The sequence below is a fragment of the Colossoma macropomum genome, unplaced genomic scaffold, assembly GCF_904425465.1.
Source record: "Colossoma macropomum unplaced genomic scaffold, Colossoma_macropomum, whole genome shotgun sequence".
Lineage (NCBI taxonomy): Eukaryota > Metazoa > Chordata > Actinopteri > Characiformes > Serrasalmidae > Colossoma > Colossoma macropomum.
The window spans coordinates 9,199,343-9,216,902 of record NW_023494788.1 but is presented as its reverse complement, the minus strand read 5'-3'; the positions used below and the strand labels follow the sequence as shown (position 1 = coordinate 9,216,902).

General features: G+C 37.9%; 2 protein-coding genes across 2 annotated transcripts; one reads left to right on the top strand and one right to left on the bottom strand.

The window, feature by feature from the left end:
- Positions 1-1,973: 1,973 nt before the first annotated feature.
- Positions 1,974-16,817, bottom strand: ahcyl2a (adenosylhomocysteinase like 2a). The gene is made up of 17 exons (XM_036567803.1): positions 16,481-16,817; positions 12,648-12,759; positions 11,305-11,433; positions 11,122-11,222; positions 10,409-10,511; positions 8,064-8,158; positions 7,558-7,664; positions 7,313-7,429; positions 6,461-6,524; positions 6,272-6,360; positions 6,086-6,156; positions 4,414-4,508; positions 3,421-3,519; positions 2,776-2,844; positions 2,558-2,636; positions 2,342-2,462; positions 1,974-2,168 (listed from the first exon to the last, which is right to left on the bottom strand). Exons 1-17 carry the CDS (start codon positions 16,766-16,768, stop codon positions 2,162-2,164), a joined length of 1,746 nt encoding a protein of 581 aa, XP_036423696.1. The 5' UTR covers positions 16,769-16,817; the 3' UTR covers positions 1,974-2,161.
- LOC118806390 (claudin-23-like) lies at positions 9,161-9,869 on the top strand. The gene has a single exon (XM_036567804.1). It carries the CDS (start codon positions 9,186-9,188, stop codon positions 9,867-9,869), a length of 684 nt encoding a protein of 227 aa, XP_036423697.1. The 5' UTR covers positions 9,161-9,185.
- Positions 16,818-17,560: the final 743 nt, after the last annotated feature.

Here is a 17,560-nt window from a genome sequence, read left to right as displayed (position 1 = left end):
GGGTTCAGATGGGCTATCCATGGGAGATTGCACATCCATGGAGCAATGCATTGTTTGCTGAATGGATGTATTATCCAAACACAGTGTATCTTAATAGACTCCAAAGCTTTGGAATTCCTGAAGTCCCACTATGCAGAGTAAATGGGATATATACTCTAGGTGCAGTCCAGTCGCCCTAGTAGTTCCCTGCAAAGTGTACTGCACAGGGTGTTCAGACATTTTCAGGGTGATTCCAAACCACAGGGAGTTCCACTGGTAGGGAACTTCAAACCTCACAGAGAGTAGTGAACAACAGTTTATCACTTCGCAGGAGGCCGTTGTCTCTTGAAGATGTGCGTTTCATTATGATGTTCCAAATGAAGGTATTTATCAGCTCCAGTTCCCTTAACTGACATCCAGTGCTCAGGTGTGTGGGGATATAGCGGAACTGCTTAGGGACCCTGGAATGGAACGCAGCTACAGTTTTTATTTACTACAGCAAAGAACATTTTTTTTGCACAACAATGTATGTAACATTTAAAATCATTTAAAAGCCGTCACATTCATAAGTGTTTTTATTTTATTCAATAATAAATATACAGGGTAGAATGAAATACTACACAGTTATGTACTATACAGTTATGTGCAAAGGTTTGTAATGTTATTTGACTAGGAGTGTTCAAGCTTTTGCAGATCACTGTAAGCTAGACATCAGAAGATATTTTTAATATATTTTATTAAACATTTCAAGGTTTTTGGGAGCACCAAGAGGACATAAAACGATAAATAATATACTGTAATGATTTGTTTACAACAATGTTTTTGACACCTTGTCATTCTCACTATTCTACTGCGTTCTCAATCATTCTGGAATCATCTACAGCTCTGTTCATCATTTTGGACACATATAACATTTCTTCATTTTTATAGCTAGAAACCAGCTCATACCTGTGAAGCTGTAGCTTAGTAGCATCATAATAGGATCATTTTATACATGTATCTGTAACACTTTTTTAATTGAAAATAGTGATTTTGAAAGCTGACACACGTCAACCATAAAAATTCAACCCTAGTCGGTACATATCAGCCAGCTTTATCCTTTTTTCAGCACCTGAATGTGTTTTTGGGCAAGACTTTTGTGACTTTTGCATTCACATCTTTTAGAGGTAGAACCAGAATTCAAATGAAAACTCCACATTTTCTCAAACATAGCAAAATTTACTGCATTTATTTTCCATGAAACAAGTGAGTTTGTTAAACGTGTGGTCAAATGTACAGTCTGTGTTAATAAGGTGGTATTTTTGCCTGATTAAGCATTTATTTATGATTAATTAAACATAGACTGGAATAGTTGATGCAGTAACTGGAAAATTTGTCCAACACAGTGAAATTTACTGCATTTATTTTTTTCATGAATGTCGCTGTGACCTCACAACAAGAAAGGCCTGGGTTCAATACCAGGGTCCTTTCTAAGTTCTCCCCATGTCTGCATGGGTTTCCTCCAGGTGCTCCAGGTTCCTCCCACAGTCCAAAGACATTGCCCCTGCATATGAATGTGAATGCGTATGTCTGTGTGTCTGCCTTGCGATGGACTGGCGACCTGTCCAGGGTGTTTCTTGCTTTACGCCCAATGACCGCTGGAATAGGCTCCAGCACCCCCGTGACCCAGAAGGAGGAGCGGCTTAGAAAATGTGTGTGTGTTAGTTAACTGTGCTGTCAAATATATAGCCTGTGTAATTAAGGTGGTATTTTTATGTACTGTTAAATAGGAATAGCTGTTGAAAAATTAAAAAGTAGGCCTGTTTGATCTGTTTACTGTCTTTGTGCAAAGACACATTTATATACAAAGGTTTGGGTTTTGTTTATTTTGTAAGTGAATATAACATATGCTCTACAGAGAACACACATCTGCACACTTTACTGTTTTTTTGGCCTGTGCAAAAGTTATGGCACATTTAATGTTTTATTTTTTAGTATGTTAAACTCAGCAAATAAATAGAAATTCTGCAATAAAATTCACAAAATTGGATGTTTATGTTTGTTCCCTGTTACATTTGTCACTGTAGAGTGAAAAGGATGAAGATGGAGGCCAGCAAAATCCAGATCCAAGGTTCAGATGGTTTTATCCTTTCCATTTAAGGTTACGAGTAGAATGTTTTCATATTTTCACCCTCCAGTCAACTTAGTACCTGCAAAAATATTAGAAATCACACTATGAAAAATGGTTTAATGAGTATATGTTTATAATGGGGCTGTTACTTAATTATGATATATAGGACCTTACACATAAATGTAGATCATTATATGGGTCATTTCATAATAAGATGTTTTGTTCTGTTTATGAACATATAATGGTGTTCACCTGTAATAGCTTGGCTTGTATGGCCCATTCTTGTTCACACCAGTGTACTTGACCTGCTCATCTGTGAGCTCAGTTAGATGGGCATCAAAGCTCTGGAGGTGCAGGGCCGCTACAAACTCATCTGAAAGCACATAATATATCAATGAATGATATATTCATTGATATATCATCAAATAAATGATAAGGGTGAGCATGATTCTCTGCTGCAAGCCTTACCCATTTTCCTGGGGAACACATAAATGTCTTGCTTGTAGCGGCCTTCAGGAGCATTAAACAGCTCAATCAATGCCAAAGCCTAAAGACAAGAGAGGCAAAGCTCAAGAATACACTCAATGTTTACAATCTAGAAGTGCATTTTATGAAATGATGGCTCTGTAAATTACATTAAGAACAAAATCTCTTTCAGTTCATCTGTAAATAGCCTGCATACACACCTGGGTTGTGGCTGTGATGGACAGCACATAAACAGGCACCGTCGAGCAGCTCAGATTTAGGAGTCGACCCTTCAGAATCAGATATAGCCATATAGTTATTATACACACAGACATTTCTGAAGTGCTATTTGACTATCATTGTCTGGCAACAATGCGGCTATGTGTTTATTAAAATTATCGATTTATGAAACAGCAATGAAATACAGTATGATAAATACATCAATGTTCAACAAACAATCTTATTTATTATTAATGATAATCACAATAAAAGCGTTTTCCTCTAAACAATGTAGTTTCATAACATTGGGGTTGTAGTCACCAAGCAACACAAGTGTTGAGGGTTTTTCCACAAGGTTGTTAATAACTTTGCATTAAAACGGAATCATCTGATGTGTGCTGTCATGTGTATGTATTATAGTTTTTTACAGTATCTTTGAGTGCTTCTCAGCCAATCAGCAGCTGTTTACACCTTACATCAACCTTCAGTTTCACCTGACTGCATGAAAAGCCAGGTGTAAACACAACCACAATGCATTGTGAACGCAGGGCATAAACAAGCTCTATGAGTTAAGAACTTGTACTATCCATTGTATATTTACATATTTACTATCTAATAATTTACTATCTAATACTATCTAATCTCACCTCTGCTAGCAGTACTATTATTTTGCCGTCTGGCCAGACGATGTGATCCACATGTGCTCTTAGACGCCGCCACGTCAGCTCTGGTGTCATTAGGCTGGCCTGAGAACAGAGCATATATGGAAGCAATGAAGCATCTTAAAGCACTGAGCTGATCTTCAATCAGCCCTACAGTTTATTAGGATTGGGAAAGACAAAGACTGATCTTAAATCAGCAGGCTTACTCTCTGGTGGACAGCTGCATGGGGATGAATCTCTGTCCTTACCCCAACCGTCCCTGACATCTCTCACAACACCCACCCCACACCCACAGTATCCCAACAGTATCACCACCTTGTCTCAACATATCCTTCTACTGTCCTTATACATAGAAATATGCAAAGATTTCCATTAATTATTTTTTAATTCAGGTTGTTTTTACTCTTAGATGTACCACTATGTTCCCTAATATGACATAGCGGTGTATAACAGTACACCTGAAATGTAAATATTTGTCCTAACACTTTTGAATATTTTTTCATCTGCTAAATTTTATTGCCTATAGTAAGAGACACACATCAGAGCTTTTCTTTTATTAATTTTTTCTCACTGTAACAATATTGCTAAAAGATGCAGCCACATCTGTCTTACTTCAACAAGTATTATCCACCAGCCTAAAACTACACTGGTGCAAGTATGATTTTGTTAATAACCATTTGACATAACAAAGATCTCTCATTTTGCGGCTTATTATTTAGTTAAATGATCTCTTAGTAGCTTTTGACATGGGTATAAAACAGCATCCAGTTTGTCGTACTATCAGGTGTCCCTCAGGCCTCATATCTAGAGCTTTACACGCTGGCTACAAACTAAAACTTCAAAGTAATTGTGGATTCCTAAGCAGTTTGATAGCAGTGGTTTCTAAGCATGGATTGGAGGACTGAGAAAATAAGGTATGAGGTTGGTATGAATGAGATCTCAAAGACTGTGTGCCCCACCTCTGGGCCTTGATCTTACCACATCAATCTCTGTATTGGAGTGTCCCATGTTGCATACAATACAACCATTCTTCACGTGCTCCAGGTGTTCCCGCAGGACTACATTTTTATTTCCTGGAAACACAAACAGAATGTACACACAGTGATCAGACCTCACATCAGTATATAAGTGTATATTTACAACTGTATATCGCTGTTGTCAGAAGAAAACCTTGTATCTCCAAAATAAGAACTTTACAGGAGAAGGAAAAAACCTTCTTTACTTTTAATGTAAGTCAATGGAACCAGACTTTTTTCCAAGTCATTTTGTGACGTTTCTTTTGGTCCATTCATCATGAAATATACACGCTATGTAAAGAGCAACAGGAATTTTCAAATTATGTCAAAAACTGAAAACGGAGATACGAGGTTTTCTTACGACAGCAGCGATATATTACTGCATGGTGTGACAAAAAAAATAAAACCAGTTTAGATGCTAGAAGTTAAAATGATAAAATATATTTGTTGTCGTACGACACCAACATCTTCATATCTTCCTCTTTTCTGAAAGTCTTTTATGCATGACTGCTGTTATGCATGTCTTCTTTTGCCCGGACTTACAAAAGTTGCTATACTGGTTCACTCTCACTGTGTACACTGTAGACTGCATTTCTATTCACGCATGCTGTTGTCATATGGCTACAAAATCCACCACACAAAGTTCACCACACAAACAAAAAATTGCCCTTTTTATGTTTGTAGTAATAAGAAATGTCATGAAAACATTGTTTATTTCATAATCCAGTAAAGGTATATATATACTATATATTCAGTGACTTTAATTTTTGCCTTACTACAATATTAGTCTTTTCCTTGTTTCTATGCTCATTGTCCATTTTATCAGCTCCACTTACTATATAGGTGCATGTTGTAGTTCTACAATTACAGACTGTAGTCCATCTGTTTCTCTGCATACTTTGTTAGCCCCCTTTTACACTGTTCTTCAGTGGTCAGGACCCCATGGACCCTCACAGAGCAGGTACTATTTTGATGGTGGATCATTCTCAGCACTGCAGTAACACTGACGTGGTGGTGGTGTGTTAGTGTGCGTTGCGCTGGTCTGAGTGGATCAGACACAGCAGTGCTGCTGGAGTTTTTAAACACCTCAGTGTCACTGCTGGACTAAGAATAGTCCACCAACCAAAAATATCCAGCCAACAGTGTCTTGTGGGCAGCGTCCTGTGACCACTGATGAAGGACTAGAGGATGACCAACACAAACTGTGCAGCAGCAGATGAGCTATCATCTCTGACTTTACATCTACAAGGTGGACTGACAAGGTAGGAGTGTCTAATAGAGTGGACAGTGAGTTGGACACAGTGTTTCAAAAACTCCCGCAGCACTGCTGTGTCTGATCCACTCGTACCAGCACAACACACACTAAAACACCACCACCACGTCAGTGTTACTGCAGTGCTGACAATGATCCACCACCCAAATAGTACCTGCTCTGTGAGGGTCTATGGGGGTCCTGACCACTAAAGAACAGGGTAAAAGGGGGCTAACAGAGAAACAGATGGACGACAGTCTGTAATTGTAGAACTACAAAGTGCTCCTATATAGTATATATATATATATATATATATATATATATATATATATATATGTGTGTGTGTGTGTGTGTGTGTGTGTATAACAAATGTTATACCTACCTGTGCAGGTAATAACAATGTCCACCATTTTTATGACCTCGTTCAGTCTGGCCAGTTGAAAACCATCCATGCTGAGATATACAAAGCTAACATCAGTGATGACAACAACCTGCTGTACAGCAGAATAACTGATCCTACAAAGTCTGAGGAGATAAATAACATTTAGCAAATGATCACTGTGTTTACCAGGCCTGTAGAGCACAAATGGGGTCAACTTCTGTCACATACACAATCGCTCCCAACCCTTTCAGTGCAGCACAGCAGCCTTTTCCCACCTATATACAAACACATACAGGACAAATAAATGGGTCAGCGCAGAAGAAAGCATACTAAAGTATTGTATTTACAGATGGAATGTAATGATGGGTCCTCTACCTCTCCATAACCACAGACAACCACCTGCTTCCCACTCAGAGTAACATCAGTGGTCCTCTTCAGTCTGAGACACACATAAAGGAAAATAACTATTATTAAAACTAAAGCAACATATGTCAGGTAGTGTTTATTCAATAGCACTAAACAGGCTAGTGATTCTCAAGCTCAGACCTTGGGATTCATGCACTGCACCTTTTTATCTTCCTCTCTGCTCTAAAACTCCAGATTCAACTCATTGTTTAATTATTAACCCCAATAACTGCACTGCTGTCAGTTATTGCTGTCATTACACTATACTATTTATAACTTTGTAATTACTTGGTTAAAGATATAGTTACGTCTTTAAAGTCACAGGTTTATTACATCTTAAAGCTTATTATTCAGTAATTGCTTGGACAAAATGCTAACTGCCTGACTTACTCTTCAGTTTTAAAGGGTTAATTTCATTTGCGTTTGATTTAGATTCTGTTTTGATAGGTTCAAGTCTTTGTTTTGATGTCAAAAAAAGAAAAAAAAATGTGGCAAAATATGTAAAGGGTGGTGTTTCTTTCAAGAAAACAGGACTGTACGCAACAATAACTTTTCATCAAATTTAATTCATAATAAAACATTTCCTCTCATGCTTACAAACACAAATGTGGAATGGATTGATACGTTAGAATCTGCATTTTTGGCAGGATGCCTTGTTTCAATGAGCTACGAGTGAGAAATCATGAACCAAAAATAACAACTTCCTTTTGTTATGGCCAGTGATAATAAAGATTTCTAAGAGTTAAACCTATTGTGAGCTGAATCAGGAATTTGCAGTGCGGGGACTCCCCAAGATTAGACTGGAAACCATTTTACTCTTACCCATCCAGTATAGACTCCTTGCAGAAGTAGAAGTTGTCGAACTTTTGCTTTATCACTGACTCATTGACATTTATGGCTGGGCCACAGAGCTTTCCAGTCTTATACAGCTGGTGTAATCTAAAAGCAGGAAGGCAAAAAAGTTACTTATGTCTTCTTAAAATATACTTTCAAATGTATAACGGTATAAAGGTGAGTTGTTAATTGTAGGACTAGAATACATCTCAACAACACAAGTTTCTTGATACCTGTGAACTCCAGTGACACTCTCTTCAACAATGCCTTTGATATTCTCAAACAGTTGGGGATATTTCTTATAGATCCAGTGTGTCATATCTCCTCCATCATCAAGAATCTAGTAATGAAGTTAAAAACATACTGTAATCAAAACAAATAAAATATATTGCCCATAACTTATCAGATTGATTAGGTTACTGTTGGCTCTTTATGTGGAATCTTGTGACTCTGTTGAGCTGCTAGTGAGCAATGAGTAGTGAAAGGGGAGGAGTGAAACTTCCTACTGAGATAAGCAATCCCGTACAACTGCCACAGTAAACAACAGCATTCAAACGCAATAACAACAGTATGATTTTTAGTCATCGTTAATTATCATGAATTTTAATTATCATTCATTAAATCAACACTGAGAAATTTTATTTTGGTAACTAATATTGATACTTTTACTGATACTGTGCTCCATGTATAACTAGGTTATACATTTTAGGGAGTGTTACTGAAAAGATTTGTTCATTACCAGGTTTGGCTCCCAGCCCTCCACGTTAACACAGCTATCTATACACCAGAAGTAATCATCTTCAGACTCTCCTTTCCATGCAAATACAGGTACACCTGTCAAAAACATAAAGAAATGAAGGGGTGACTGAATAGGTTCTGGGAAAAACCTTTTATTGGTATATATCCTTCATATTATGTGGAGGTTCTTTAAACTTCAAAGAGGGTTTTTGTGCTCGCACATCTGATTTACACAGATTGTTCTTTAAGGATTAATGAACTGAAAGATTTTTTGCAATGTGAAAAATTATTATTTTAACTTAAAGCGTTAATGTTTAGGCTGCCTTAAAATTTTGTTTTAAATCCTATCATAAAGCCACTGCTTTACAGAACCATTTTCATAATATAAAGGCTTTATACCTTTTTTTGGCACATAGCCATTAACACACATGCTATGGACTATGAATGACCACCTCCTACAATCTTAAAAAATAAAGGTGGGACAAGGGGTTCTTTGCATGATGCCATGGAAGAGCCACTTTTGGTTACCTAAAGAGAAACTTTCAATGGATTATTGTGAGAACAATTTTTGTAAATAAGATGCATGAGAGTGAAGAACTTTTACTAAGTTTTATGAATGTCCACATAATGTAAAGGTTCTAAAGAGAACCCTTAAAGTGGGATAGAACCATTACATTCTGTGAAGGTTCTTTAAAATTTTAAAAACTTACAAATCAAAAGTGGTAAAAATGGCACTTCTCAAAGAGCTTTTTGTATCATCAACACTTCAACAGGCTCATATCTTACTACTGCAATATGCATCAACTCAAGGGACTGTGAACGTACATCAGGCTGTTCTCTGTTGACCTCTACACTGACCAACACTTTCTTTCATTGTTTTACAAAGCTGGCAGGGCTGCTCTGTAAGCCATGAATGTCCTCCTTTTGATTTTCAGAGGGCTGTAATATTATATTGTCGAAACCAGAGAGTGTACTGCTGTTCTTTGAATAAGTGTGATGTTCCACTGCGGTGGGAGGTGGACACACCCTCAGTTTCACTGAGCCACTGCTTCTTTTCAAACTGCTCCTCGAAGCTTTCACAGTTCATGATCATTAGCTTCTTCGATAAGCTTGGCTGTCCACCATGCGAGCTTCAGAAATAGTAATGTATGGAGTGGTCTTGGGAATTTGTGGCTTGATTTTGAACCTGACCAGCACAACATCACCCAACTGGCGCACTGTCCGTAACATCAGCGGAGAGCAATCTGATCTGGTGCTACAGCAAGGCATATGGGACATCTGCTGGAACATCATGAAAAAAGGACAGAAGGACATGCTTTGTACCCGCCAGGACCAAAACTACTTCAACAGCCAAATCATTGAGGTTGCGCAGTGGATGATGGTGGCGTCTCTGGGTGCCACTATGGTTGGCCTTATTGTGGTTCTTGGAGCCCACAGTTGCTTAGAAAGACTGAGATGGTTGATAGCTGGTCTTGGAGGATTTATAGTCATCTGTTCAGGGGCGGCAGCTATCATTCCCGCTGCATGGTATGCTTATTTACTGAATGACATTCCCTCTCCATCCACTGACATCCGTTTGGGACACTGCATAGTTCTGGGATGTGTCGGTGGGTTCATGGAAGTCCTGAGTGGATTTATCATTTTTGTTGGATTTTGCAGAGGCTCTTGCTGCCAAAAACACAAAGAGAGACATGAAAGTACTGCTCCACAGTCCATAGGTAACCCACGTCCCTTTAGGACGATCTCGAAAGAGAACAATGTTCCATATGTTAGAGATTCACTGAGGGATGATGATGATGTTTTGTGATTATTTTTGTCACTTTATGCAGTAGAATGCTTTGTGTTTCAATCAAAGATACCAGTTTATCCAATCTGTAAATGGGTTCTGTTTGTTTAATAATAAATTTAGCGTATGTCTATTGTCAAATGTATTTTCTTAATGAGGAGAACGGTGTAGCAAAGGCTGGTGTACTTTGGGTGAAATCTGACACATTAATGTTCCCTTGCTTTTCACAAGGGATTACGGAGGATAACATTACAGGGATTAATGTGTCTTGACTTACGTTTTCCATCCCTAATGTGTGAGAACATGGGCTTTATTCCACTTTCTGCCAGTGCCCCCTTGTGGATCTACCTACTTACCTACCTGTCTCTCTGTCTGTTTGTCTGTCTGTCTGTGCCATTTTCTATCTTTTTTCTGTCTATCTGCCTGCCCATTCTATCTATCTATCTGTGCTAATTACTATCTTTTTTCTATCTATCTATCTATCTATCTATCTATCTATCTATCTATCTATCTATCTATCTATCTACCTATTAAATACTGACTAGTAATCCAGTGCTTACCTCCTTCTGCAAGTGCTGCAGCCACTTCGTTCTGGATGGAATAGATATTACAGGCAGCCCATCTACACTGAGCACCCAGCACAGACAGAGTCTCCATCAGCACCTGAGGAATAGCCACTCTTTAGCATTACCACACTTAAAATAACACCGCTATCTACTACAATGACTGTAACAGTGGCTCTTAGGTCACTAGGACACTTAAATTAGTCTTCCATGCAAATCCAATATTTAATATGTAATTCTCAAACACACAGATAGTCAGCATTTCCAGAACTATCTAACCAGGACAAACTGCTGTATGAGTGAATTTGTCATCATGTGACTTGATGACTTTGAGATAAAGGAAAAGTAAATGAGTGCACTTACAGAATGTCTGAGGCTAAATTCCTTTGAACTGAGTTTACATTGAAAGAACAGTTCACTGAGAACTCTCATTTACACGATTTACACGACTAGGTTAATACAGTAGAAGTCTATGTTGCCTAAAATATTTAAGGTGACACAGACTTCTAGTACTTGTTAGCTACATCAACCATACCACTCTGAGAACGCCTGATCTCGTCTGATCCCTCACAGCCCCAGTGCAAAATAAAGAAGCAGACTTCACCAAACATGTCTTGGCTGACCAGCTACATTTACAGTAGGAAAACCATGTAAAGTAGACTAGATTAGATTAGATTAGATTAGATTACGAAACAGGCATACACACTTACAGCCGTGTGTGCAGTGATGTGGGTGCAGCCCACTATTCTAGCGCCCGCTAGTGGCTTCTCTCCCTGGGCTGCCTTTCTCAGGATCATCAGTGCTGGCATCTCTTAACCAAAGAGAGGCAAAAAAATCAACTTTACACATCAGTAGAAACACACAGCTGTTTTTTGGGAGAAAACTAACTGTACCTTGCTCTGCTATTTCTATCTCTCTGCGGCCGAAGGCTGCCTGACGGATGTTCTTAATGCAGAAGTCGTTGTTTCCATTAGAGTTCTTCTGCTCCTTGTTTCGAGGAGAAGCCTCCTCTTCTGAGCTTTCTTGGGTATGAACCAACAAGAAAAAGGTTTAATTTTACAATGCAGTAAAAATGTCAGTTTTATGCATTACGGATATTAAAAATCAATCAGATTCCACAAAAAAATACTTTTTGAAACCATGAACATGCATTATAACAGAAATATTGTATGTTTAAACATGAAATAGTACAATACTAGTTTGACAGCCACTATGAGGTCAAAAAACATGGATTTACAGCACAAAACTTCTCAGTGTGCTGAGTTGTCAGGTCAGGTGACCTTGACATTTTAACTCAGTATGTTTACATAGCTTTTTATTTTCTCAGCTTAGTTTAGTTAAAAGTTCTTCTTCAATGTTTGGTCTTCAAAACACAGTTTGAGTAAGCTGAGCTTACTAAAGAATAAACAGTAAATGTGGTTGCATCATCAAAAGCTGATTATTTTTTGAATTTTTACTCAGCTCCTGCTCTCGGTTTAGTCATTCCCAGTTCCCACCCACAAGCAATGACTCTCTTATCACATAGTGCCCCCAGCCTGGGGAGGAGTTGAGGGCTTCCTCCTAACAAACTACTGGCTACAGAGGGTTGAGGTGTCACCATTATTTTAACTTATAATATCTTTTCTCCTAATGAACAGGCAGCTCAAACGTCAGACCACTCTGAAACCACAGTCACAGAAAGAAACAATGAAAAGATATCAAAAAAGTCACAATTAAAAAAAGGCTAAAAGGCTACAACTATGTGATGGGGAGAGTTGTAGCCTGTGAGTGGGAATTAGCAAACAACTTAATCTTATTTCTTTTCTTTTCTTTTTTTTTTTGCCAAAGCTCAACTTAACCTGTTTTGTTGACCAGACCAAATATGTAATATTAATCTTATTTTCACTTATAAAATCAACAAAACATGTCATGTGACAAGCATAAAACAGAGTGTTCAAATTTATACTACAATAATTGTTGACTGACAAAAGTAATACACTGAAATTGTATTGAATATACTTCCAAATACACATAAATACAATACATTGCATCAACACAAATATAAACAAAGTAAATAAGCTTGTGTTGATGTAATATATTTTAATTGTGTTGAAATAGTGCACACATTTGAACCAAGTAAATTCAGCAGTGATTTTTTCAGTCCTGGCTGTTGGTAAAAGTTTCTGGATTCAGATTATTCTGACTTAAGAGCAGAAAGCATACGAGTTTTGAGAATATAGCAGGTTGGCTTTGGCACCTGAGCTACGTTTGTCTTCAGAAGAGTGGGAGAGTGAGCGGGACAGTGAGCGGCGGCCTGTTCTAGTGAGCCTCTCATTAAACTCCTGCGGCTGCTGTGGGGCCTGGATTTCCTGTCGGAGAAAAAACATGAATAATCAGCTTGAGAACCTGCAGGACCATAGAGTTTTAGGTTTGGTGTGGCAGGCACCAAAGCACACAAGCTCTGTGTTCAACCAATGACGTTTAATTGTATCTGTTCTGCTAAGCCTGGGGAACATTGAGTGACTTACAGCGCCCTTGTTTTGTGTTCAGGTAACAAAAAGTTTTGTCTAGTCTCTTAAGGTCAGTGTGCACACATACACACAAAGCAGTGTGATCTCATGCACCTGCATGTAATGATTTAAAGTGCACAAACCAGTAGAACATGAAATATGATCCTGTTTTGAATCAGAGCACTGTGAATATGCTCAGACAATGTTATTACCTGCCTTCAGTAAACACGTTCAATTTCTGGATGCTCCTTCTCTAATGTATTCAAAGACTAAACAAAACATAAAAGTAACAGAAAAAAGAAAACAGAAAAGAATTATAGTTTGAAAACCAGTAATAAAACTATCTGGCAGTATAGTGGGATAAATTTGCTTGATAAAATTACCTAAAACAAGTGAAAATAGTCTATGAAATAAGACAGATCATCTTATAATAAGTGCACAACCATCTCAAAATGTGAAATATTAGATTTATCAACTAGATTTAAAATCATTTCACTTGACAAGATACCTTTTTTTGCAGTGTGTTTTTTGAGTATAGCTTAGTGCAGCTGGACTGTGGCTTGCCTTCTCCATTCGTTGGTGCAGCACATCTCTATTGACCTGAATGCACTCAGAAGGGGCTTTGGGATGCCCAGGTTCTATTTTTATTTTGTCTTTTATTTTTATTATTATTTTTTTTGGAGATCTCTCTGTAAGTTTTCTTTGTTTAATCCAGATCTATACATTCTGAAAGCACATCATTCAACACAATACTTAAACTTCAGCTTTAATACTTACGCAGCTTAGATTTGAGACTGTACAAGGCTGTGACATGAACATGATTCTAAAACTGACCATTGAAAAGTAAGATATTAGTTGTGTGTTACATAAAATATTTTGTTCTAAAAACGTTCTGAGAATATTACATACATGTTCTATTAATGTTTTCAGCGGCAAGATTTTTTTGTTCCCCCAGTGTTCTTCTGGGAACGTTCCCTGAAAAAATCATCATGTAACATAATCTGTTGCCCTAACAACATCCTTAAAACATCCTCCGAATGTTGCAGTTATAACGTTATGTCTTAGTTAATATGTAACCTTATAGGAACATTATTTGGAACGCTAAACATTCTTAAAACATTCTTTGAACATTAGGTTAAAAGGTTTTCTTTAATCTTTATGAGAACTTGTAGGTAACGCTAGCCCAAGTTATGGGAATATTCCCTGCTAGCTGGGTTGTCACTATATAATCGTGGTAACTGTCTTCAATTTATCACTACAATGGACAGAATATACTCCTCAAACTGCAGAAATGACTCATCAGATGAGGATGAAAACAAGCAGGCAAGGAAAATTCCTGTCTATCTAGACATCCTGCCTTACTTTGGCTTCTTTTCTCTGTGTGAAAGGGTAAAAAACATGGCGCATTGTGGAATCTATGCAGCAGATTGGGGATTCCCTGCCTGAGCAAGTGTAAGAGTCCTTGGGCAATACTTTTAACCGATTACATTATAGGTTTCTCTGGATAAAAGTGTCTGCCAAATGCATTAGTATACATGATGACTTAGACAAGAGTTACACTCATTCTAGCTTGGTTGTATTTATTAGCCAATAGATCAGTGTCTAGGCTAGCGCTCAGGGTTGGTTGGCACCACAGGGATTCCCAAAATGCATGCTGGATACTGTAGCAAGAGAAGATGATCACAAACATAAACACTATGTAAAACTGTGAATTCTGTTAAACCAGTGAGGCTGAGAGATATAATGCTGAGCTACAAAACAGAAAATTGAAATAACATGACAAATAATGTCCTGTTCATGAGATCAGGCTCCAGAGTTTTGTCATTTTTTATACCACTCAAAATATCCCATTATGTGAAAGATTTTTCATATGTAGAGATATTGCAGCATCCTTGGCTTTTGTGAGGTTGAGCAAACTGTAGATTTTATTCATAGTATTTGGTTCAGTTAAATAAAAAAGCTTAATTAAAGTTTCACTGCTGTTTTTAAGCACTGTGTTATACTGCAAATCACTTTCAAAACTTGGGAAATGGTGAGATGAGGTAAGAGCTGAACAGTGCCAGTTGAATGTGTCCTAAGCTGGGACAATGATTAAACTTCTGACGGAAGATTTCTTGAAAGGTACCTGCTTGAGGTTTCATCACCACATTTCAAATGTAAGGTATTATGGATGTCAGTTTTACTTCTTCAATCTCAATGTTTTACCGGTTTCTCATTAAAGTCTTTAAATAAGGAACCTACAGCTCTGTTTATTATTCTGGACACATCTAACTTTTTTAACTTTTTTAACAGAAGTTGATCTAAAGTGGTAGCATCATAATAAATCTATTTCAAACATCTGCAGATTTTTTTTTTTAATCTGACCCCATTAACAGGATTAAAAAGAAGTGATTCACTGAAAAAATCTACACTGTTTCCCCCTCCCCAAACATAACTGATTGGCCAAGATGCATCTGGTGTCCAAAGGTTTGCTTCTTTAGTTTTGCTTAGGGCCTTTGAGGGTGGCACAGTGGCCTCACAGCAAGAATGGCCTGGGTTCGATTCCCGGCCGGGCGACCAGTGTCATTTCTGTGTGGAGTTTGCCTGTTCTCCCCGTGTCTGTGTGGGTTTCCTCCCACAGTCCAAAAACATGCAGTCAGGCTGATTGGACATGCTGAATTGCCCCTAGGTGTGTGTGTGTGTGTGTGTGTGCCCTGCGATGGACTGGTGACCTGTCCAGGGTTTATCCTGCCTTCTGCCCAATGACAGCTGGGATAAGCTCCAGCGACCCAGAAGGATAAGCTGTATGTATGTATGTATGTATGTATGTATGTATGTATGATTTTTTTTGCTGAACCATTCCTTTAATCTGACACTTTGGACCCACTAATTTGCTGAATTGTACAGCACTACACTCTCAGAAATAAAGGTATGAAACTGAGGGGCAGTTTCCCTCTAGTCACTAAGGTGGGACCCTCAAGGGTGCATCTCAGTACATTTAGTCAGAGAACATAATTGTACCATAGATTATATTTTCCAAGTTGTATTGGCTCCACATACCCCGTCTCATCTCCAGACTTTTTATTTTATTGTTCTGTTTTAAAACATTAGGTTATGAATAACGTACAAATACGTACTCTTCCACTGGGCAAACCTATTTAGAGTACACAATTGGACCTTAAAACCACTCTTTTACCTTTGAGGGAACATCGTTTGTACCTTAATAAATGAAAAATGTGCCTGCACAGCACCTTTATTTCTAACAGTGTTGGGGTCACAAGTGTTCTTTCCAAGGTGGCCAATAAGCACTTTATAGACACGGCTCATATTTAGCTTTTTTTCTTGCTCTACAACAGAACTGTACACTTTTAGTCCCATACATTTGATATTTCACACATTTTGTATTTTTTTTATTTTATTATAGATTTTATTATTATAATTTAGCAACCTAGGTTCTTTTTATTTTCTCTATTTTGTTTGTATGTTTATTTGATGTATGTACAGTAAATAACCTGAGCTTCGCCAGCAACATTTCAAAATACAAATGTCCTTTACATACACACGCTGCATATGATAAATAAAGAGACTTTAAGAAACTCACTTTCTCTGTCCTGGGTGCCTCTATGACTGCTTCGTCGCTGGCTGTAGACGCTTCTTCAGTGCTGAGGAGATATGCAGACCTGCGGGCCTCAGAGGCCTCCAGCATCCGCAAGAGCTGAGAACGGGCTGCAGGTAATGAACCTGAAGCAGTATTAGCAGGTCTCTCATTGGCTGAGGACTCTGCACTGAGATTCTCCCTTTCAGCCCCATTACAGTGAGGGGTCAGCAGTGTTGGTGATCCGAGATGTGAGCTGTTCTTGAAAGTGTCGTCCACTTCAGTGTCAGCCATGGCTGTAAAGCACTGGGAGATGGTTGGAACTTTTGCAGATGGTGCTTTTCTCCTCACTCTGTCTGAAAGACTGGGCTGGTGCTGGAGGTACATAAACATTACCTTCATGAGAAATGACTGTAAAAACATTCACCATGGTAATGGAGGGAAAACATGAGGGTAAAGGAGGGTTTGTAAACACTGTGCCCTTCATCAGACAACAGAGTCAGAAATATATAGTGACCTCTGTGATGCATCACTTAGGAGTCATCAGATAAAATAACACAGGTTGGTGACACAAAGTGTCCTTTTCATTCTGTTAATAGTAATGATTAATAGAAATGGAAAACATGGTACAGAATCTTTACAATATATGAAGGTTCTTTAAACTTTGTTCTGAATAATACAAATACAGAGCTGCTCGTATGGAAATTAACATTAAATTTTGAAGATGCCCTAAGCCCAGGGGTTCGATTTTATCTATTATGATCTATTATACATACGTATTATATAAATCAAAATGTATTACAACATAAAATACATGCATTTTGGTGTGAACCTTCATTAGGAAAAGTCACAATGAAGAGTGTGATGAAGGCTCACGCCAAAACATGTGGAGAGATTTGTTGTCCGTAGTCAAATTATACTAAAAGCTTTTTAACTCAACGATTTTTTGTCAAGTACTTTAAACTTTAAAATTCTTTAAAGCATCAAAAATAAAGCCTTTTTCTATAGCATCACTCCAAATAACTCTATTTATTGACACCTTCATTTGTCCTGAATGTCTATATATATATATATTCAGGACAAATG